General features: G+C 36.9%; 1 protein-coding gene across 1 annotated transcript in view; it reads left to right on the top strand.

Annotated features, from left to right (window-relative positions):
- Positions 1-24,647, top strand: part of PLXNA4 (plexin A4) — a 2,762,645-nt gene that overhangs the window by 2,093,672 nt on the left and 644,326 nt on the right. Inside the window, exons 15-16 of the mRNA XM_044064236.1 lie at positions 5,630-5,766; positions 8,008-8,175. Coding sequence (XP_043920171.1) covers positions 5,630-5,766; positions 8,008-8,175 — 305 coding nt within the window. The remainder of the gene's footprint in view (positions 1-5,629; positions 5,767-8,007; positions 8,176-24,647) is intronic.

The raw sequence follows: 24,647 nt of genomic DNA, 5'->3' as shown, positions 1-24,647 counted from the left end.
TGAGTGAATGCAGGTATGAATGAGGAAGTGACTTTGTGTATGAGAGAGTGGGAGAGTGACAGCGATGCATGAGTGAATGCAGGTATGAAAGAGGAAGTGACTGTGTGTATGAGAGATCAGAGCAAGTTATCTGATTCTGGACAAAGCCATAAATAAGTCAAACAAATACCCAAAAAATAGGGACAGTTTTAATAAATATTGCTCTTACAAGCTTATAAAGTTGATAGAATAACATGTTTTGCATTAGCATGAATTTTATGAAGGGTTCAAATTTTGAAACTCAGATGTCTGTCATTATTTTCTAACTTCAGTGATTTGATGCTACTTTTGCTAAACAATCACAATTTTATTTAAAATGGACTAAAAATATGAGGTAAAAATCTGGACTTTCTGCAAAAATCTGTATAGTTGAGAGGTATTGAAAAGTCCTCATAAACACTGCATTTAAAAACAAGATGTCTTAAACCAGCTTTGTTGATAGGAAGCAAGGAAGCATAGATCATGGGAAGTAAGGAAGCATAGCTACAGTATACAGTATTATATTTAAGAGTTTTTGTTTGGAAGTGTTTCTAAAGTGTTTTATATGCAAAGAAAAGTAAAATAAGTACTAGACTGAGGCAAACATTTGACTAAGTGACATTTAATAAGAACCATATGTGCGTGTTTTGACTTACATACATATCTGACTTAAGGACAGACTGAAAAACGGATCTCGTCCTTTACCCGAGGATTGCATGCATTGGAAAAGTAGCAACTTTGGTTAGTCAGGGTTTGTGATATGGAAGTCAGAAAAGTATATTTCATAAACGATACATTACAGAGGCCTGTAATACAACACTGGTTATTTTCCTCCCTTCTGAAGTGACACTCGCTACTTTAGTTGTGTGAGTGCTATCCTTCAGCCAGTTAGTGATCTATCTTACCAAGTAAAGATCTATGATTAGTCATTTTAGTTTGTTTACAATGCCAGTACTGAATGGCCATTGCCAGCTGTTTCAATAACATAATTAAAATGTTTCCCGAACTGAGCAGACATAATTTGCCCTTGAAAAAAACTGTTGTGGATCCAGTTGATTGATTTTAATATTATAATTTAAGAGGTGAGATGATATGTTCTATGCCCTGATGGACCTGTAATTCCATAGTCTGTGGTGGCCTTCCTTAATGCAGAGATATAGTGACAGCTATTTCCAAATTTCAAGTACAGGATGGATGTCATGAGGGTGTATCTGGCACTATTAATTAGGCATCTAGGTAAATTGCCTGGGCCCATGGAATTATTATGTTATGAATTTGTACAGTTGTATTATTGTTACCAATGCTGTAAAAATACTAAAATTCACATTGAAAAAATGCTTGAATTAGTGTTGTCTGTCTGTCTTTCAGCAGAAGAAACAACACCCCAGTTCCATGCCATTATAGAAAGACCCCAGTCTGTTTAATGATAGATAATATTTATCTGCTTATATCAAGATGTGTATTAAAAGCTGTAACAAACAGTGCAAAATTTGTTTTAAGCCTTGCATGAGTGAATATCATTGCTCTGTGCAGTTGTGTATATAAATATTGCAGAGTATCTAAAAGGAAACATTTGAATGTCAGAGTGAGATGCATTTTATAGCAGAGGATAATATACAGCATGCAGTTGGGCAGATATGGAGCAGTGCTGACACTATATTAGAGACGGTTATAACTACTGCAGATAAAAGAGAGGTCAGTGTCATCAAACCATAATATTATGTATGTTAAGGCTGTGCTGTATTCTTCATATAAAGTTTATTCATAGGTCCATAGGTGTGTACTAGGATAATGGCCCTGGAGGCTTTACAAGCCTAGCCCATAGGATTACTCTGGCATCGTGCCACCCAACCTTAGTTCCCAGTGCCTCTGTCGAGTAAAGTCACTGGAGTGATCCCTGGGGTGAATTTTCTATTTCTTATCCACTCATCAAGATTTCTCTTGAAGAGGGCCAGTGAGGTGCTCTGCATGACATGTATGGGAAGTCTATTCCATATCATGGGCAGTCTCTGGGTTAGGAACCTGTCCCTCTAGCTTGTTCTGTGAGGTTGAGGTCACTGAAGTGTGTGGTGCGGAGGGATTGGAATTTCTTTAGATGTAGCATTTCTAACAGAGCTGAGTCAGACATGGCTTTGTAAGTCAAGCAGAGATCACCTCTAAGTAGATAATATGAGACAGAGAATAGTTGGAGTTTTTTTTAGTCTGTCCATATAGGACAAGTGTTTAAGGCCTAGGATCCTCTTTGTGAGGTACTTTTGCGGCCTCTCCTGTTGTTGCGGGTGTTTAGTGCGGTACATACCAAATGAGGCATTGTACTCAATGATTGGCCTAATAAGAGAAGAGTAGAGGGAGACAATGACCTCTTTCTTCCTGGATGCAAAACCCTTAGAAATGAGATGTGCCACATAGAAGGACTTTCTGACCACAGTGGCAATGTGGTGGTCAAAAGAGAAGTTGCTGTCAACCTGTGTTCCCAGATCTCTTGTAACACCTTCTGTGTTCAGTAGACTACCATTGATGTGGTAATTCATGGGAATTAAATTTTTACTTCTCACCTCACAGACTAGTATTTTGCCATAACACAGAAGGACCTTTGTTTCAAACAGTTATTGGAGAGAACACATAGTAGGGATTGTATTTCATCTGGCATCCGAGGGATGTCCAAGTGTGGATGTTCTAGTACTTGTCCTCATATATTAGTAGGCTGTCAGTTTTTTCTTAATGGGTTTAAGGTAATATACGAACATGAAAGGGATATTAAAAATAAAAAAGACACGAAAGCTTTGTTCACACATATCCAAAAAAAAACCCTGGACACAAATTTGGGTATTTTGTCATAGAACAGCTTAAGAGGGATGATAGGGGTAGAATTGTGGAAGAGCATTTACTTGTGAGGGAACTGAAATGGCAGCTCAAGCTAAATTCCCGAGTGGAGCCAGGTCTTAATGACACTTGCTCCATTTCACTTATTTTATTTCTAAAAAGTTTAGAATGTTAATGTGATTGTACTTGAACTTTTAGTATTTTTATTTAAATAGTTTTTATCTTAGAATGGATTGTTCACAATTTTTATTAATATTTGTTTAATTAATGAGCTTAGAGTCATGTGATGGTTTTAATTACTATTTATACTGATTGAATGGGCTGGTTCATTGTTCTGATGATGTCCTGATGGATGAAAGCGCTTAACCTTTTGTTTCTGTTGCTGTGTTCCATTAAACAGTTTTCAGTGGTTTTTTGGCTTCTGGTTTGGAACTGAATTTTTCCCAAAGGGGGATGATGACATATATTTTGGCATTGAGCTTAAGGCCATGGTTCTGACATCAGTCGTTGATCTCAGTGAGGCCTTTCTGTAGAATGTAAACATCATTCGGGCAGTTAATAATAGCTCCCAACTTGCAATCATCTGCAAACTTTGTCAGCCAGAGTCCTGTAATGTTGGCCTGGACTTCAGAGAAGTAGATACTAAACAGGAGAGGACCCAGGACTGAACCATGTGGGACTCCACTCGTGACTGGTCGGCAGTTTGACTTAGTCAGCTAATTTCACACTGTGGGTTCTATCTGTGAGCCAGTTTCCAGCCCACCTAGTGATATAGGGTTTGATGCCTAGCTTATTGAGGTTTTCTATGATTCCTCAGTGGGGAATGGTATCAAAGGCCTTGGCCAGATCAAGGTAGGCTGTATGAACCACCTTGCCTTCAACCACAGCTCTGGTGACTGACTCAAAGAAGTTGAACAAGCTGAGCAGACATGATCTACCCTTCACAAAACCAAACTGTGTGGGATCTAGAGTTTGAAGATTCCCTATATCGTTGCTTATTGGTCCATGATGATGCATTCCGTAGCTTTGCATATCAGACTCATCAATGGGGCAATAGTTCCCAGGGTCTATAGTCGCTCTTCATTTGTGGAGAGGGATGACTGTGATTGAACAGGGCACACAGGTGAGGTGCTAGGTCACTCTGTAATTCATGTAGAACACAGCCAGGGATATTGTTTAAACTCATGAGTTCTGCCTTATACAACAGCAGTAAGCAATGGGTAAGTTTTTTATGAGTTTTGAAGACATCATCCAGTGGTACCATTCCTCAAATGATGTGGGTAACCTTCCAAATTCAGGGAAGATCCAAGCTAGCCTGGAAATGCTAGCAATCTGGTATTGTTTTTTTGTGGGATCAAGCTATAGATTCAGTAAATTTGTGTGGTTGCAAATCAGTAGTAGATGAATAAGTTACCAAGATCAATCCTGGTTATATCAATTGAGTGTGTGTGTGCGTGTACATGTGTGTGTGTGTGTCTGTATGTGTATATGTAATTGTGTATGATTTGGTGGCTCAAATGTTTCTCTACTGTCTGGTATATACTTTTTTTTAAACAGAGGCAGCAGAGGGGAGGCTCAGGAACTTTTCTGTTTAAAGGAAGCACACTGTGATAAAACCAAAAACCTATACCTTAGACTAATGTAAGTAATACATTCAGGTGGTTTACCCACTGTACCTCTTAGATGAGTTAACAGGATAAAGGTAAGTAGGTGGGTTAAGGGGAACATAGGAGTTTGGCTTAGTTATGCATAAGAAGAGAGTGATTTGGTTAGCTGGATGTTTCATGCAGAATTAAACATTGTCCATATTGTCAGATGGTTTTAACTTTTTTATTATTGTAAAAGTGCTTTTTATGTAATTTGACTTTGAATGTGTCAGTGCTTATCTAGCATTCATAGCTTTATATAATGATGGTGACAGAGTTCCACATATTTTGTGATCTGTTATGTATATCATCCTGTCTCCAACTGTCATCCATGCTGTACCTCTAAATGTGGTTATACATATATGTAAGTTATGTTATGCTGCAGAGAAAAATAGATAATATTCAGTGAAAGGAAGTGAAATTAAAGCTGTGCTTTTCTTTTTGGTGCTATTCCAATGTTTTATGTCTGTTTTATCCTAATAGCATATCATTTTTAGTGGGCGGCTGTGGTGGTGCAGTGGTTAGCGCTGCCGCCTCACAGCAAGAAGTTCTCTGGTTCGATCCTCAGCTGGGGTGCCTTCTGTGTGGAGTCTGCATGTCCTCCCTGTGGTTGTATGATTTTCCTCCGGGTGCTCCGGTTTCCTCCCACATCCCAAAGACATGCTGTAGGTGGATTGGACACTCTAAATTGGCCCTAGGCAATAGTGTGTGCATGTGTGTGCCTTCTGTAGAAGGTTGGGTGCTGAGCTGGCAACTTGACACTGTAAAAACTCCACTGCCAATCATGAGCAGACAGGTGATCCACTATGGTGACCCCTAACCGGGAAAAGTCAAAAAGAAGAAGCGTATAATTTTTAGTAACTTTTTTGCATTTCCAAAGGGGTCGTATTTATCTATCCCGTGTCTTTTTCCAAATATTTTCTTCAAAAATATGCATGACAGGGACACTGAGAATGCAATCTTGTCTACCTGATCCTACCTGTCCAGATGTTCATGGGGTCTAGTGCTGATGACAGCCATCGTACAGATTTTCCCCCCCAAAATATAACTTTATATGTATCTGTATCACAGAATAGTTTTACTAATGTCCTTATGATAATGCAAATTTCAGTTAAAAGTATAACTTATTTTTTTATTTTCAGATTCCCAATCTTTTTGATGTAAAACCTGGTCGAGGACCTGTCTCCGGAGGTACCAGAGTCACTATAACTGGAACTAACCTGGATGCAGGAAGCACTGTTTTAGTGTCATTTGGACAACAGCCATGTGTGTTTGTCAGGTATGGAACCTCTGTTTGTTTCCCATTATCCCCATAAACTATGCCACACACATAGTTTTGTAAATGCACCACACAGAAACAAGCTGCACATCATATGATTTTGACACACTGGAGAAGTGGAATAACTTATTTGTTCCTTTTCATCTGTTTAAGTTTAGTCTCATTTCTTTGGCATAAAATACAAAGTAAGAACGTTCCACTAGTATTGGTGGGCAGTTAATAATAACAAGGCTAGGAAGTTGTACTCTGCCATTTAACAAACATTTTAACTAGGGTGTCTATCACAAATTTTAAAATGTCTTTTATCTTATAGTATCTCTACTGAATATTAATGGATCAAGTTTTGGTAGCTAAAAAATGAACAATGGAAAAAAAATGTTTGAAGGTCAGCCTATGAGATGACTTGGCATCTAGGATTATGTGCATCATGGATCTACCCTGCAGTAAGAGAGGGAAGGGACACTAGATGCTGAAGAGCAGAGTAACTTTGACCACAGTTATGGGTGAATTGGTCAAAATTAATCCCTGACAGAAGTAGTTTATACTAAAGACCACGATGAGAGAAAATAAACTGGTGACATATTCACTGAACAAGTTGATGACTTCAGTGTGCTTCAAGGATGTATTTCAGATATTACAGAGCATATGCTAAGGAGAAAATTATACTCCACAAAGGGTGAAAAGTAGGTATGGGGGACAGGACCTAAAAAAAAGAAGCCTTACTTAATGGCATCCGAGAATAAGCAGAAATAAATCAATGCTTGCAGTTCGTTAACACATTACTTGTTCAGGGCACAGCCCATGTGCAAGATATGTTCCTGAAGAAAAGGGACCATAGAACCTTTTTTTTTACTTCTAGCTGCAGTATCCTGGATCCCAGTAGCTGAGATAAATAAACAGAAGGTTTTCCACCTATGCCTTATCTGAGTAAATGTCACAGCTGCTGTGGTCTCTGGGCAAGACTTTGAAATATAAATATAGTTATCTTTTCTGTAGCACTAATTACTTTAGTTAAGCGCACTGGACAGTTAATTAATTTACTACAACAATGAAACTTTTCAGGCTGAGTACTTGGAAGTTGAGATTTATTTGCATTGGCTTTAGCAAATTTGTTTGGGAAGGTAAAAGAAGCACAACAGGCAAATGTTGATTTAGACTGGAAGGTGGCAAAGAATTCTGGGATACACCTGACTTTAGTAATGTCAGCCCTGTGATAATATAGACGTACTTTAGAGTTATTTCCACATCCTTCAAATGGGTAGGATGGCAATAAGAAGATGGAGAGAGAATTGGTTTAGGAATGAGAAAGATTCAGAAAACAACAGACAAGGAAATGGAAACACCAATGGACTTTAAGGTGAAGGTGGATATAGACAGAGACAAAAATAAGTTTTGAAAGAGGAGGCAAAGAAAGATTTTGAGGGTTTGTTAAAATTTTGGTCAAAAAGAATTAGCTACTTGCTGATGACCTGCTAGAGGAGAGGAACTGGAGGTCTTGTATACATTTTTATTTGGTGCAAAGTAGAGGGTAGAGAGGAGCTGGACAAAAGGTCTTGGTTCCTATGTACTGCAGTTAAAGTAGGCTGGAGGACCCTTTGCCACGGTACAGAAAAGGACAGTGGAAATACTAAAATAAATACTGAAGGGCTTGTCAACAACTGCAGAATGTTAATGGCAAGGCATATTAATATGGTCTTCAGTTTAGAAAATTTTGGTAAGCTATGGTAAAGATAGATTATTGAAAGTATTAAGTAGTCAGATGATTCTATCTGGGATATGTGCGGATAAAAGGAAGATAGATAGAGGATGGATGAGGGTAGATAATAACAGTACACCTGAGGAAATATATGTAATATTCATGTGTGTGTGTGTGCGTGCATGTGCACACGCGCGTGTGTGTCTGTGTGTGTTAGCGTGCTTGTGTGTCTGTGTGTGCATGCATGCATGCCTGTGTGTACGTGCATGTGTGCGTGCATGCATGTGTATGTGTGTCTGTTTGCGTGCATGCGTGCCTGTGTGTGCGTGTATGTGCACGCGCGCGCGCGTGTGTGTGTGTGTGTGTGTGTGTGTACGCATGTGTGTCCATATAGATGCATGATTGTATAGTGTGTGTGTATATATGTGTTTTTGTATGTGCACATGCAGAAATGTAATATTTTATACGTTTTAGAGGCCATAAAGCTATATCCATAAATTTCTGTTTTAGACATTTAATACATTTCTTGATTTCACATTTCACAGGAGATCTGCTAAGGAAATTGTTTGCAACTCCACTGCCTCAAGCCTTGGTTATGGCAAAGTCCCAGTGTCAGTCAAAGTGGACAAGTCCAAAGTTCGCAAGGAGCTTCTGTATGAATATGTGGAAGATCCAACTATAGCCAAACTGGAACCTGAGTGGAGTATTGTAAGGTATGATGTACAGCTAGTCAATTTTGGTTATTGTGGTATATTCACTATTTCAATTCCAAATACAAGTTGTTTGCCATTCTTGAGTCCTGTCACAGTAATTAGTACACAGTTGATATCAAAGCATATTGCACAACCTGAGTTTGTGTTGATTTCTTTCTGTACACGTATGGTAGTAGCTTAATTTTGTACATTTCTTGCTTTATATAGGTAATGGTGGCTTCATGCAGTTTGTGCTGTGTACAGGTAGCAGTGATGGAGTTTATTTCTTGAAGTTCACAGCAGATGTAATTTTTTACAGATCTTGGCATATTTAGGCAGTAGGATTTCAGGACAGGGTAGTGGCAAGGTATATTTATTGATGTTTAAACAGAGCACTAATTTCAAGCTGATACTGTGGTGGTGGTGCTGCGGTAGCGTTGTCGCCTCACAGTAAGACGTTGTCCTGTTCGATTCTCAGCTAGAGCGTCTTCTATGTGGAGACATGCATGAATGGGCGTACCTTCATTGAAGGTTGTGCGTCAGGGCCAGCAACTTGGCACATAAAAATCTACTGCCAATCATTAGCGGACCAGAGTTCCACTGTGGCGAACCCTAACCGGGAAAAGCCGAGAGACACAACAACTAATTTCAAGCTAATACTATAAATAGCGATGTCTGATAGTGTTGCTGTTCCTGACATATATAGACTGGAGTTCTTCTTAATCAGCATATGCCCTGCAACAGCCTACAGTAGCTCTGTGAACTTTCTGTCATATACAAACAAAAACATTTAAGTGCATTTTTCACTCTGCTGTATGAAGAGGGCAGCAGCTTTGTTGTTTTACTTCCTGACTGATATAGATAGTAAGTCTTGGGACAATTCCTTCCTTATATGCAATAATAGCTCAGGGTGGTTCCTGTTTTATACAGAAAATAGGTGTTCAGTGCAATTTAGGCATTGTGATACCTTTCAACCATTAAGTGCAAACAATCTGAGCAAATCCAAAATTAATGGGACGACAAAGGTCCAAAATTAAAGACAGATTTTAAATATTGCTGTTGTAAATTTAAAAAAAAATTACTAGAATAACAAGTCTTCCATTAGCATGCATTTCTTGAAGGATATGAAATCTGAAACTCAAATGTCTGTCATTATTTAGTGACTTCAGTCCTCAATGATTTGTCAGAAAACCACAAATTTTCTGAGGAATAGACCAAAAACATTATGAAAAATGTTGATATTCTGCAACATTCTGGACAGTTTTGAGGTTTGGGCCCTGCTGTGTGAAGATTACAGTAGCTGTGTGCAGTGTAATTTCTGATGTATAATGTCAGTGTTGGTTTGTTACCCTATATGTCCTGCTGTCTACAGATAATAGGGCTTTGTGCAGTCCCTGATGTTTAGAGTCAGCAAACATTTGGTGCAGTAACTTGGTGTAGTACATTTCCTGCTGAATATAGTTTTGGTACTTTGTTGGTGTTAAATTATTTACTGCTGTGTGTAGGCACCTTTGAATCTGCAGTGTAACTCCTATTGTAAGCATACTTACAGCCTCACTGCAGAGTGGTTCTTACTGAAGGCAGACTGCACAGACTTGTCACTGTGTAGTTCTTTCTGTCCACATATTGTTCACCATCACTGCTGGCTAATTCCTACTATAAACAGATGGTACAGGCTCTGTACTCTGTAATTCTTGCTGTAAACAGACTGTATACAGCCTCAACACATTGTTGTTTCTGCTATAAATAGATACAAGCTTGATACAGTATGGTGCTGGTAGTGATTTGGTGTATTATAATATCTTTATCAAGAAAATATTAGAGACTTCATATGGATTCTTCTGCAGAGAGACAGTATCAATTTGCTTCTGACCTGTTTCTTTAGAATATAGATAGCCATGGATCAGTGATGGTGTACCTAAACAGTACTCAAGCAGTTGACATTCATGTGGTTCATGTTTTAAACATTAAACAGCATCTCCAATGGACTACAGTGTAGTTGCAGCAGTGACTTGGGGTAGTACAGGTACTGTTATATACAGGGCTATAGCTCAGGATTGCAACTTTACTGTTGCTGTCACTGTATCAGCACTCCTTTATTCTACTTTATTGGGATGTTTTAGCTGTAATGGTTTCATTATTTGTAAAAGTCAGTGGGAAAAATATAAAGGACATAATGAAAACTCCTTAGTCAGATTTGGTCATGAAGAAGTGCTTCCCAACAGCTTATCTTCCATGACAATACACTGTTTCTGGATGCAGTCTGGCTTTTGATAATTGAACGTTCAGTACTCTCACCTGAATGACTTACAACTGCTTGGTTTTGCAGTTCTTGTAACGTACTTGAAAACCCAAGCAGTCTGAATTATGAGGGTGTGGGAATTCTTGCAAAAAATGTCAATGGAGAGAAGCATTTGTGTAGCGAACTGTTTTATGCACTTATAAATGTTTGTGTTTAGCATAGCTATAAACGAAGTTAGTACCATGTCATCCTTTTGGGACTTGTAACATCCTTTAGTGTAGCCTAAAGTCAACTTCTGCTATCTTAGTGGAAACAAATATTTTCCATTTAAGTCCTTGTAAAATAGAATTTAAATGACTTCTTTGTTAGAAATGATTTACAAATACTTGTTAGCATTTTCCATTTTGTCATTTGTATCAATCTTCTTTCAGGATCTGTTGCTTTTCTCCTTTCCTGTCATTAGGTCACGTGTCACATTTAGAAAAGCAGCCTGTCATGCACAACATGTCCATAACAGGCCATAACACCCCTTCTGGCCAGGTACAATGCTGACAGACACAGCATGCATCCTGCTTCTAGCAAGATTCTTATCTTAATTTTATTTTTCTGTATTAAATTGACAAAATGATAGAACCATCACAAAAGCAAAGTATAGGCAAGAGTTCTGTTCAGTCTATTTCCGCTGCCCAGGGCTCCATTACTGAGACCATCTTATCATGCATGGAAAATTACATTTGAATTTAATTTTAGGCATGCAGGCTCTCAATACACAACAACATTATAATCTTAAAATAATATCCAAGGATAATTTGGTGCTTGCTATGAATACTACAGAGAATAAGTCCTACAAACTAAGGATCTCTGATAGATATACATCATTTCAAGAAATAGGATCTTTAATAGCTTAGTGATTAAAGCAGCTAGAGCAGCAATACTGAGGGTCCGGGTTCATGTCCTACCTGACGCATATTTACATGGTCAGATAGCTTAAAGGTGGCATGCATTCTTTGCTTATATGAAGGCCTAGGTTCAATGCCCATCATCACCATAACATTATTTATCTGCTAGTTAGTGCAGGAGATTAAAGTTATAAGCTGTTAAATAACTGTTTCATGTTGTCTAGAATGTTATCCCCTCTGCTTCCATTTGCCTGCCGGCATCCTTAAACTTTATAGAGAATGCAGTGAAGTCTCTCTTGCAAAAACAATATTTAATGAAATTCATCACTGAATGTAATAGTTTTCACTTGTGCAACGTGATACTAATAAAAAAATCTAGTGCTCCACAATGGTAGTTAAACAGGTTTATACTTTCCAGCTGCCTCACACTTTCTTATTTTAATTCCTACATGTCAATATTTTTAGCTCACTTATTTCACCGAAGGAAGGATCACAATTCTCTGTACATTTCCATTTAGACACATTGTCCAACAATGAATTTCTGAATATGCTGCCACTAGGAGGTTGGTAGAAACTAGCAGTTATTCAACAGCCATATGAATGATTTCATTTTTGTTACATATTGAAACCCGTACACCTGTACCTCAGCTTCCAAATTATCTTGAAACTTGCATAGTTCATTCTTGCTAGTCTCATACCAACAGTATTTAGTTATATCACTCCTAGATCCACACTATTGTCTGTTTACTCTAAAGTCACAGTCATTCAGCCTGTATGTGACTCTTTGTGGTGTAGAGCATCATTATTGTTGTATATCAACAGGATTACCATAAGAAACATTGATATATGCACTGGTTCAAGACCAAAGTGAGCTCTCCATCAGTACAGGGTTTCAGTGCCTAACATACATTCAGACGCCCTCTGTGTCCCTGTAAGCCCAAGTCTCCTATCTAACCAGTAAGAAATCCTTGTGAATTAAGTCAAACACCATTCTCCTGGGTGACTTTAACTACCCTTCCATTAAGTGGGAGACTTATTCATCTTTAAACATGTGTGCCAGAAATCTTTGGACTTTGTCAATACAAATTCTCTTGACCAATTAGTCCACAGAGTAGTCACAGGTGATAAAATCATGGGTTTGGTATTTACTATGATGGGCTTTGCTCTCGACCAGTTGTAACTTTCTCATGGTCAAATCACACCACAAATCAGTCACATTCACCTTAAGACTGAAGCCGGAAAATCTGCCATTATCTCTATGTTCACCGATTATGCCAAGGTTAAGCTACTAAAACTGATTTATCTGGCTAAATTCAAAAGTCCCTTCCTTCTTGACAACCCCACTACTTAGCAGAATCCGTTAATGCTAAATTCCATACATATGTAAAAAGCTGCATAGATACATATGTCCTCCCTCAGAAATAAATACAATGCCAGATTTAAAAATAACCCATATTGTGGAACCCTAATGAAAATATAATCTATAGTGATGGGGAAAAACTCATTGCATACAAAAATAAGTTTTACTTTAATGATACCAATAACATTCTTGCTAAACTTAAAATGGAACTCTGGACCTCAATCAAAGAATAAATAGCTAACCAGATAAAAGATAGACACAAGGCCCTCTTTCACTAAGTTAGAAATCTTGGAAGCAATACCTAGCATTGTGCAGAATGAATAGTAAAAGATATCACATACCTGGTCCCAGAGGGCATAGCCAAGACACAAGCTTAACCCCCCTCTCCTCCTGTATTTCCAGATCACATACCTGTATCTATCTACACCTTCTTCAACTCTCCCAAGAAGAAGTCCACAAGACACTATCCAAGGCCAGACACACTACTTAAATGGGACCAGGTAACACACCAGGCTGTCTACTGGCTAGCCTGAAACATGACTTGTCATACCCAGTACAGAGGTTATTTAATAGCAATCTACATAAACGTCTCACACCAGATGAATGAAGGACAACAGCAGTCATCCCCATGCACAAAGATGATGCTTCAATAGACATGGATAGTTATAGTTCCATAGGCTTGACCCACTTCATCCATACGGCTATGGGAACGATTATCATCAGGTTTTTCAGAATGACCATTGAATATAATGACCAATTAATATGTACTTATTCAATCAGTGGAGTGACCACAATGTGTTATCATTAAAAAATCAAGGTGTTAAAAATCACAAAGATTATGCAGACCATCTCAAAGCCTTGTCATTTTAGTCAGTATCATGCATGGTGCTAAGAGTGACCTCTGCCTTCCATATTGAATGTCAACAGACCCTATCCTTTCACCAATCCAATAGTATCCTAAAAACCTGCCCAAGAGATCTAAATCTCTTTTACAACATAAATAGAATATGCTAGAGGAATATGTATATCACAGAGAATACATCGGCTTCACTGCACATAAAGAGAAATACTTAGTTTGCTGTATTCAAATATATTTTCAACCGCATTGGAAACTGTAAATGTGCTGCTGACTCAGCACTTGTGTCAGCAAGTAAATGTCAGAATACTTCTGCGATATTCATACACAAAATATATGGGCTATAAAATACCATGGGAATGTAAGGCTAGGCTTCTTAAGATCCTCACAGATCAACAACAAGTACCCATGAATCCTTAAACCTATAACATCTTTGTAGTATTAAGTTCCTTCAAGTACTTTGTCCACTGTTTGTTGTCAAATAGAAGGCACATATGCTAATCTAAAACAATTTTATTATAAAGAAACAACATTTGATGCATATTAACTTTTAGGATTTTAATAGAAGACTATTTTTCTATTTATGCATATGCTTGCAGGTTTATTACTAGCTACTAAATACGCAGTTCAGGAAGCCATTTAGATACCTAGCCCAATGCACTGTCTAGTAAAGGTCATGCAGTATGCAAATGAAGGCTGAGGGAATCTATGCCAGTGGACGTAGCTCATTAACTGCACATAGCCTTAATCCTCTTTACTAACTGCTAATTTTATCAAGTATTTTCCTATTGTTATGAACATCAAAACATCTTCAGTAACTTGCAAAATACTTTGCACTGGGTTAATGATGACTTTAAGAATTCTGCTGAAAGACTTACCTGCTGGTTTACATTTTTCAAACACTGGAACGAAGGTTGTGGTAACATCAATATACACTTCATAACACCGAATCACCCTCAAACTGTTGTTATTTATTGCATATGGTGTAGCAGGTATAAATATGTTAGATGCTGTGTTGGTATCATGGAAATCTGGATTTATTTGTGCTTCATTTTCAGTCTTTGTCTTTATAATCATTGTAGTCCTAAAGACTTCGTCCAAAACGTGCTTTTTCAACCATTCTCATATTTCCTACTATTACCTTCTTCACCCATTTCAGAGTTACCGGAGAGTTAGAACTTAACTGGATGCAATGCAGACACACTAGTCCAGCATGGGGTGCTGGCCTATGCAGAAATTTTGTTTTAGTAAGTGTCAGACATCATACCGATTTCTCATCTGTGACAAATCTGATATTCTTCTTGCCTATTACCTTTTACTTCTTACTAGGATGCTAGTTTGGATCAGTTTTTTTAGTCCACTTTGTATAACTATTATCCTTCATGCAGCAGTACGTATGAGTTAAGTTTCTGCATTTGGCCCTCATAGGTAACTGACATAGTTATCTTGTTGACTGGGGGCACTTTCTCACTATATTGGTCTTTAGAATCATTTCTAATTCTCCCAGATGTGGATGTAATAACATATATCTTCTTAATTTGACTGTATTTCATTTGCATCTTCTTTACATCCAGCATTTATCATTTTGTGTATTCATGCTATGCATCACATATGTTGCCATGAATTTTCCTTTTACAGTTTTCCATGCCATGTCTCCTATTACTGCTCTTTTTATGAATCTTCTGCAGTCTTTTTGTTTAAACCAACACTTTTCACCTGATGTAACATTCTACTATATTAACAATATGTTAGCGTTTTAGGAGTTAATAGGAGTTCTGCTAACAGGATGCTACACATTAAATTATGTGCCACTGTTTCTATAGATAGTGATATTCTTAATGTTTAATCAATGTCACATTTTCTTTAAAAGGCTATAACTTTTGTATGTCTGACAAGTTATGCCACATACACACACACACACACACACACACACACACACACACACACACACACACACACTCTCTCACATACACATACATGCACATCTCTCACCCACGTTACTAGCTAGGCTTTCAATAAATTGTCAGCATCTTTTATTTATGTTTGTTTGTTTATTTATTTATTATTTATTCAGTTATTCATTTATATTCATTCTTACTGCAGCTGTTTGCCAACAGCCATGTTCCATACTCCTTCCTTGATTATTTCTTCCCTTGTCCATGATACCTGTTTGACTTACCCCATGAAGAGTTCTAGTAAGTGGGAGGGAGTGTGCAGCGAAGAGATCAGGCTGTCCAAGTGTGCTTCCATCCTGACTGTTGCAGTGTAAAAAATCTCATTTGAATTATTTTATGAAACTTATGCAGTTCTGCAATCATCAAAAGTTTTTGCTTCAAATTCATTTGTAAAGTCTTTGTAGTGATAGTGTACTTGATATTGCAGACTGCATAGCCATCTGTACATTTTGGTGGCTACTACATTATTCTGTAGTAGAACAGCTTTTCATTCATTCATTAAACTGTTCCCAGTTTATCCTTTTGCTAGCAATTTGGAGAGTTACAAGTTCAGACTATTACTATGTAAGAGGAAATTCAAACCACCAGTGAAAACCCATGTAGACACCTAGAAAACATGAACACTTGTACAGGAGGCATGCCAGTCAGGAACCAAACTGGAGAACCAAGTGCTGTGAAGTAGATTTTTTACACCTGTACCATTTGCCATCTGCATTTGGGGAATGTTAGCAGTAAAATGCACACACCCTTATAACATATGCATCTAAGTTAATATTTTGTTATTTTTCTATTTATGTATGAAGCCACAAGTGACTTGAAGCACTTCTAAATAGAAGTCTGTCTCCACTAATGTACAGACCTTATTTAGTTCACTGCTGACTAAAATTCTATATTAACTGCAGCATTTTGTCATCAGTGAAAGAAGATTCACATTTAGCTGCAGACGTTACTGTTACTGCCATTGCGCTAATACTTGTTCTGTTATGTGAAAATCACTCAGTACTGCTTTTTTAAATACTCATTGCCATTAAAATTCATTTTTTGCTAACCATTGCGATAAATGATCATTAAGAAGTCTACTTAATAGGAAAATGTCATAATTATTACAATGTGAAAGTTTTTACATTATTATCTATGTTCAGTTTTTGTGCACTGTAATCTCTCTGTAGAAGCGCTTCTATAAAATATTTCTGAAGATGGGGTTTATTATATACTAGTTCTTTTATGCTCCTTTCCATCAACATTTTACTAGAGCAGCTACATGCATTGCCATCCGACTCAGTATAAGGTCCTTCTCACTTGTTGCACATTTCAACTAAATTCTGCTACTTTCTGCAGATGAATATAGCTCTTGCACACATACGCCAGCCTTGTTGCTGTTTTATTTTGTATTTACACAGAACAACATAGTGCTGTAATATATATAAGTGATACATGAGATTGAGTTTGAGGATATGTAATGTTTGCTTACTGTTTGCAGAATGCAGTGCTACTCACAGCTGGGAATGTAAGCATATTGCACACTCATACACTGCATTTGTTAGAAGGGATTCCTAGGGAGAAAACAGCCACTGCCTAGGGAGGAAGTTATAGTCACTGTCTGGAAAATAAATGAAAGGAGACCCCAGAGCAGCATAACAATGACAAAGTCAGTTAGTTTGCACTCAAGGTTGTTGGTTGGGACCTGTCGTTAACACGTTATTTTTTTAAGGTTGGATGTCAACCAATTATATGACATACAGAAACTGAGCTCTTCCAGAAACTCATTTATCATGAAGACAGCTGAACATTTCCACATTATACCAGTCGATCTACTGAGTGATAAAGCAATCAGGCAAAATCGTTAAGCAATATATTGTTGGGCATTAGTCTCTTTGCCTCTTTGCACTTCTGTCTCACCCATGTGTATAGTTATATGCATATGCCTATGCATGGCTATATGCATGCTTAGGTGTGTGGGTATGTATACTTCATTGAAAAACTATCTGAAAGCTGACTGCCCAGAGGCTGCAAGTTACAGCCAGAGAATTTTTTTAAATCAGTGCATGTTGTTAGAAACTGTAACTGTGTGTCTGTGTTTTGCATGTGTATGCATTTATGTGTGTGTGTGTGTGTTTTAAATAATTTTCATGTGTTATCAATAAGCACAAAACTAACAACTGCAGCAGTAATGCAAGCTGATTTTTTGGGCAATATACAAAACCTTAGGCATATGTGCTAGCATGCGAGTAAGAGTACAAAGCATAGTTTCAGAGCAAAGGTAATGTGTTGGCATTTCTTTTCAGCATTCATGAAAAAAGAAGAGTTATACAAATCTAACCATAAAGATTAATCCAGAAAATATTTGATATCTGCCTATTCATTGAAGAAAAGGATCTGAGTGAATTCTCTAAAGAGAAGTGGGATATAGCAGTGAGACCCAAAGGGATTCATTTTAATAATATGAAAGAACAGTGTTCTGAACTAGTCACGTCTCTAATATTTCCCATTCAAAACATCATGGAAAAATGAGTATTACCAGGAGGTTAATGATTACACTTTGGACACAGCAGGTAGGCGATTTCATGTAGACTAGTTAGTTTAACATCAGTAGCTGGAAAATGTATGGCTTCCCTTATACAAGAAATTTTTTTTACAGAATCCCAGGTAGTGAGACACATGATCTAAGTCAGTAAGTAAGCACAAGTGGAATGCCATGTCACACAGAGCTGCTATTTTTTTTAATTGTATCACAAATATAATACATGTTCGTATTATTGCCTGTGGATGTGTTTTACCTAGATATTAGCATGCCTTGTGGAACAGTCCCATGTACATGATTAATATACTCACTATCTATCTCTAATGAAGATGGCAAAGTGGTTTATAGCTTTAAAAACTCAGATGCAACAGAGCAGAAACAGCATTTGTAATTGCAATTCACAGTGAAAGCAAAAGAGCTGTATAGGATGTTCTGTCAAGTTCATTTCTGTCTGGGGATGTTGTCAATGCCTCTGTCAGTAGTATTTATGTATATTTTTATCAGATAAGATAAGTGGTCCTTCACAAACCATCTTGAATCACAATGTAGTGGTCAATAGGAAGGGAAGTGGGTTAATAGGTTCAACGATTATACTATGACAGCAGTATGTCAGTAATTCTATTCCATTATGATAGTCTTTGTTGTCACTTTTGCACAGTGTTACATATCTGAACTTTGGCCTGTCCTTTAAATGTTTGATCCCATTCGACTCTGTTTCTCCCAGCAGAGCAGCTGGCATTGCCACCTTTTCAAATGCCCAAAGTGGGACATTTTTGTAGAAACACCAGATTTTACAGGGCAAAACATACCCACAGCCAGTACAAAGGACAGAACTTCACTTTTTTGCCTAAATAAAAGCTTATTCTTGCAGCATTTTAGTTGCTTATTCTGTTTCTTATAACATTTAGGTGTTTCAGATACAAAATAACTGTTTTATGCAACTATTAAAGAAAATATTTGAAAATGTTTGTCCTAACATCTCAGGACATTGCCATTTTTTTCAATTTTTTTGCAGGACACAACTGCCCAAAGAGGGACTGTCCCTTGCAAAGTGGGACAGGTGGTAACCCTAGCAGCAGCACCATCACATGAGCTTCTCTTTTTATGCCCTCTGGAAATTAAACTGAAAGCATTATACAACTGCAGAGACAGACTATGATAGTGCCACAAATGTTGAGAGCATGTGAACTTAGCAATCTTTTTTTCAATACATAAACTATATAGTTTAACATTTTGTTGAGGCCAGGTAACTTGTTTGTCTGATGGTCTCACAAGAACTTAATGCAGCATGTTTTTATCATGGTCAAAACATGGAATAACTTTTAGGACATAGGCTGAATTATAAATGTTTGCAATAAAAGCACAGCATGCTATTCCAGTGTAGGTGACACAGGAACATCTAAGTCATTGACTCAGCATTGTAATTACTGCTATGACAAATTTTGTGGGTACATAGTATATGAGCAGTGTTAAAACAGTCCGTCTTTACACTGGCAAGCTGGTTCAGAAACTATGATGTAGCAGAAGTTGAATATCCATGTGTTCGTAGAATGCTATGTTAGTTATACAGGAGCTGTATTGGAAAATGGAGCCAGCAAATACAAAAGCTGACCTGATGCACCTTCGCCAGAGAACACCTTATCAGTTGCAAAAAGCTTAACAGCACAAATATAAAACATTAACTTTAAGCATGGGATAAATTTGGTTTGAACCATCTATACAAATCAGGTTTATGCTTGTAACATTGCAGTACCAGATTTGTACTTTCTTTTCTCTTGCTGAATTTTTTTTCTAAGGCAACCATGATTAAAATAAAAAGTGTTTTTAGTGCTTATATTTTGGTCTGATTGCAAAATCAAATGTTTTGATCTAGTTTTTGAGTGATGTAATTCTAGTTCATGCTTCATGGTACCCATTGTGCACTGTAGAAATAAGAGCAGAATTGTCTCTTTCACTTCTGTCTTGGATTATTACCATGGATGCGTGCAGCTGGCGCATAATAACATTGTAGTGCATGACACACTGTGATTATGCTCTAGTATCTGGAAAGAAGACAACCTAGCTGATCACTACTCAAGTGCAAGGCTCAATATCAACACCACAATGGAAGGTGTGTAAAAGTTATTAAGCACCTTTCTAACACCTGTTAATATTGTTACTCATGATAGGCACTCAGTACTGTGTGCTCACTAAGGGCTTTACTGGCTTCTAAAGCTAGTGAAACACTCTGCACTTCCTTAACACTTCATAATCTTAAATCTTCCATATTAATGTCAGTATGTTAAGATATAGCAAATTGTGATATGTTATCAAAATTGTTTTCTTGATGACTTTGGAAAGTGTTGTTATAATTGGTGGCCTTAAGGGTTAAATTAGGATGTTTTTAGTTTACAGCTTTAAAGGAGAAGGTAAAATATCAGAGGATAGTTTGACAAAGATGGAAATGTCAGTAAAAAGTAATGAAGACTTAAAGACTGGATTTTTGATTAGCCGTGAGAAAGAGGCTTCTGCCATTAATGATTGTATGAATGAAGTAAACATTTGGGCAGAATCTATATGTCTCAAATTTATCACAGATAATGCTATATAATATATTTTGATAAGCCCAAGGTGATTTGGCCTATGTATTTATCTTGCACAATATTAGAAGAAGTAATAGGTTATTCAAGGACCTGAGTGCACTTGTTTCAAGCAAGGTTTCCTTTGAGAAACATGGTGATTCATTACACTGCTGAGTAATGATACAGAGGGGTCTTATGTTGAGAAATGTCGCAGCCAGGGATAGCAATTGTCTAATTCTCTTGGACAGAACATATAGAAGGCCTGTTCTTGAGTACAGTAATGAATTCAGTGTTTATACTAAAGGAAAACTTAGAGCTCGTAAATTCTTTCATGGACGATTTTCTAAAATATTTCATCCATGTGTGACATGAGTATACAGACAGATGTACATTTTTAGTTTATATTCATTGCACTACTGATATTTAAGGGGAAAATTAATACTGGTATATAAAGCATTTAACAACTGTATTTTACAAGAAAATTTTAATATTGAGTTATATAAAGGAATGCATTATTATAGCAATAACCCACGCCTGGGTATGGGTAATGCGGGATTTAACCACGGTTGGCGTGGGTTATTGCTATTATACTATGACATTATTTAAGAAAAGAAACAATTACTTTTCTTAAATAATGGCATTGTATAATGCCTCTTTGCTGCCCTTCCGCAGCTGTCTGGCATCTGTGGCAGTTCTGATGTACTGCGCATGCCTACGCAGTACATCAGAGCTGTGGCCAAAAGCAATGGAGAAAGCAAGATCTCCATTGCTTTTTACTGTTTCGCTATGTTAAATGGGTTTAACATAGCGAGACAGCTTTAAAATAAGCAACGGAGATGTCCATTGCTTATTTTAAAGCTGTCTCGCTATGTTAAACCCATTTAACATAGTGAGACAGGTTTAAAAAAAAAAGCAACGGAGAAAGCAAGATCTCAGTTGCTTTTTACACACTGTGTCGCTATGTTAAAGGAGTTTAACATAGCGAGACAGCTTTAAAAAAAGCAACGGAGATCTCCGTTGCTTTTTTTAAACCTGTGTCGCTATGTTAAAGGAGTTTAACATAGCGAGACAGTGTTTTAAAAAAAGACTTATACTAATGGAAAAAGTCCGGGCGACCGGACCTTTTTCCATTAGTATAAGTCGATTTACAACGTGCACGCTGGCCAATCAGCGTGCACGTTTTGGAATATTAATAGGGGGCCATGGTATAATAAGAAATAATAACTTCAAGTTAGTTACAAAGCATTGTAGGACCAGTCTGAGACAATCTTTTATAACATCAAGAATTCCAACTTTATGGTAAAGACTTCCTGTACTTATTTGAACTCCTACCACATTGAGTATATTTAAATGTAATTTTTGACAAGTGGGTGTGAAACTAAGTTTATAACCCTGATTTAATGGAATCAGTGTTCTCTGGTGGTCTTTGACCTAAACACTGTATTCAAACTAAGCTCAAAACTGATCCCTGTGGTACTATTTTTGTGAGGGTAACACTGTGTAAGAAGTTCTAGACCTCACAGTGAAAGTCTGTTCTGACAAATAATTACTAAGTTAGGTTAAGGAACTACCAATGAAATAAAATATTTTGAGTTGTGAGAAAAGAAAGTGGTGGTTGATATTTTCAAAGGCTTTTTTATATCTATGAAAAGGTCTGTCAACCCTTCTTGATCTTAAACTATATATACTATGTGTTTGGGAGCAAATAGGAGTAAGAAAATGCTGAACACTGTGCAATCCATTTTAGGCATGAAACAACAGCTTGTATTTGTCTACATGGTCTAACGGTTGATCAAACAAAATCATTTCAACAATTTTAACAAGAGGATAGGGGTTGGTATTTGATTTATAATCTGAAAAAAAATATGTTGGGCAATTTTTCAGAGTGCATTTCTGAATTCTTGAATTGGAGAGCCAATCAAAAAGGACAAATACAAACAATATGGGTTGCAGACTTGACATTTCTGGGTGTTGCAATTTTTATAGAAGACAGAATACAGAGTTAAGGCCAGAAGCTTATCAAAAGTTTCACAGGAATTTATCTAGCCATGACAGTCCCTTCAGGTATAAGGGGGCTACTGAGGAGAGAGGAAGTACAGATAGATAGGGAGGCAAATAATGACTGAGTTGCAATTAATGTTATTGTTGCTAAAATGCAGGTTTTGCTTTTTTTTTTTTTTTTTTGCCAGGCTGATTTTGACAGCAGAATATGCAAAATGTTTAAATGGAAATTTAAATCCTAAAATTTCCTTGACCACTTTTCAAAATATTTAAGGCTGACAGGCTATGCTTTTTTTTTTTTTTGCAGTAGCAGATAGAACAAGAAAAGTGAGGTACGTAGCAAATGTTTAGGTGAATGTTCGATAAAAAAGTACTTTTAGAGGAAGTAGGAGATGAACTAGAAAGGTCAAGAGATTGTAAGGCACAAGTCACTTTCATTACCTGCATTTAATCAGTCTTGAGGGTAGTACTCAAACTAAATACTGTGCACTCACTATGGTAGAGCACAAGTGATGACTGTGGTCAGTTTTGGACAAGCCTGCAGTAAATATAGCTCAACAGAGGGACATAGCCTTGGATCAATACATTTTCTATCTTGATAATCTTTAGAAGCAGTTGCAATAATATGTTAAAATAGAATATGTTCTGGGTAAGAATTACAATGTTGAAAGGGGGTTATAATACTATAACTAAAGCCTTTGTATTACTATGATGTAAACTTTATAATCTGTGCTATAGATTTATGCAAATAAATGTTTGTCTTTTGTAAGTAATCTTCAACATCATTAACTCCATAATTTTTGGCAAAATGCTAAAGTGTCAAACAAAAGATAACTCAATTGGATTATAAATTATATTATAGCTAGTGTTCCTATCTATATCTATATATATATATATATATATATATATACATATATATATATATATATATATATGTGTGTGTGTGTGTGTGTGTATTTATTTATATATATATATATATATATATATATATATATATATATATATATATATGGATTCACTTTATAATCTCAAAATACTGAAATCTTGAATTTCAATATCTTGAGACTATAAAGCTGAAAATTCAAAATCCGAAACCCCAAAAGCACGAAATTCAAAATCGCGACTTTTAAATACACCCTCCACCACACAAACACACATGCACCTTCCTCCCCACACTACAACAAACAAACAAAACACTCACAAACACAACAACACAAATGCACAAACCTACCCTACATATAAGCAGGGGGACAAGCCACCCTGCACCCCCACACCCCCGCTACTTATATATACTAACTCCGAGGTCACACTAAAAAGACAAAGGCACAAAACCCACCACTACACACTCTACATTCCCCTCACACAAACACACATCACATATGTACAAAAACCACCATTCTCAACACATACACACACGCACCCTTACCTACATACCACAAGCTAAACCTACAACTTCCCAACACACTGGCATACACTAAAATCCCTACTCAAAACCCTTAAAATATAAACACTTATCTGAATCTCCAGCTATCCATTAACACAACGTACCACCATAACCGCTGTTGTGACATTTCTGGATTCAGTTATGTGGACTTTCACACAACTGAGCTTTCGATATTTTAGTCTCGAGACACTGAAATTCGAGATTTCAGTATTTCACGAATATGAAGTGCACACACACACACACACACACATATACATATATATATATATATATATATATATATATATATATATATATATATATAGATATACATATATATATATATATATATATATATATATGTATATCTATATCTCATTGGCTGTGGGTAATGGTCAGTGTAGATGTGACAATGTGTCACTGACTCCTTGTACAAAAAGGGAAGAAAGGGGTTTATGTTGATGCCAATATACACATTAGTGAGAGGTACAAGAGTGCTATGGGATGTTACTTAAGTTATAGTAATGTTAATGCAGGCACACATAATGAAAGTTAAGCTTACAAGTGATTAACCAGTTTATTAGGTAATTCTGTCTTCTGGCATCTTCTTCTTCTTCTTTTAAGGCTCTTTTTTATTGTAGCAATTCTTTCAGTTAGCTTCAAATAAAATCTAGA

The sequence above is a fragment of the Protopterus annectens genome, chromosome 2.part2, assembly GCF_019279795.1.
Source record: "Protopterus annectens isolate FY-2018-M chromosome 2.part2, PAN1.0, whole genome shotgun sequence".
Taxonomy (NCBI): domain Eukaryota; kingdom Metazoa; phylum Chordata; order Ceratodontiformes; family Protopteridae; genus Protopterus; species Protopterus annectens.
This window is presented reverse-complemented; position numbering and strand designations above follow the sequence as displayed.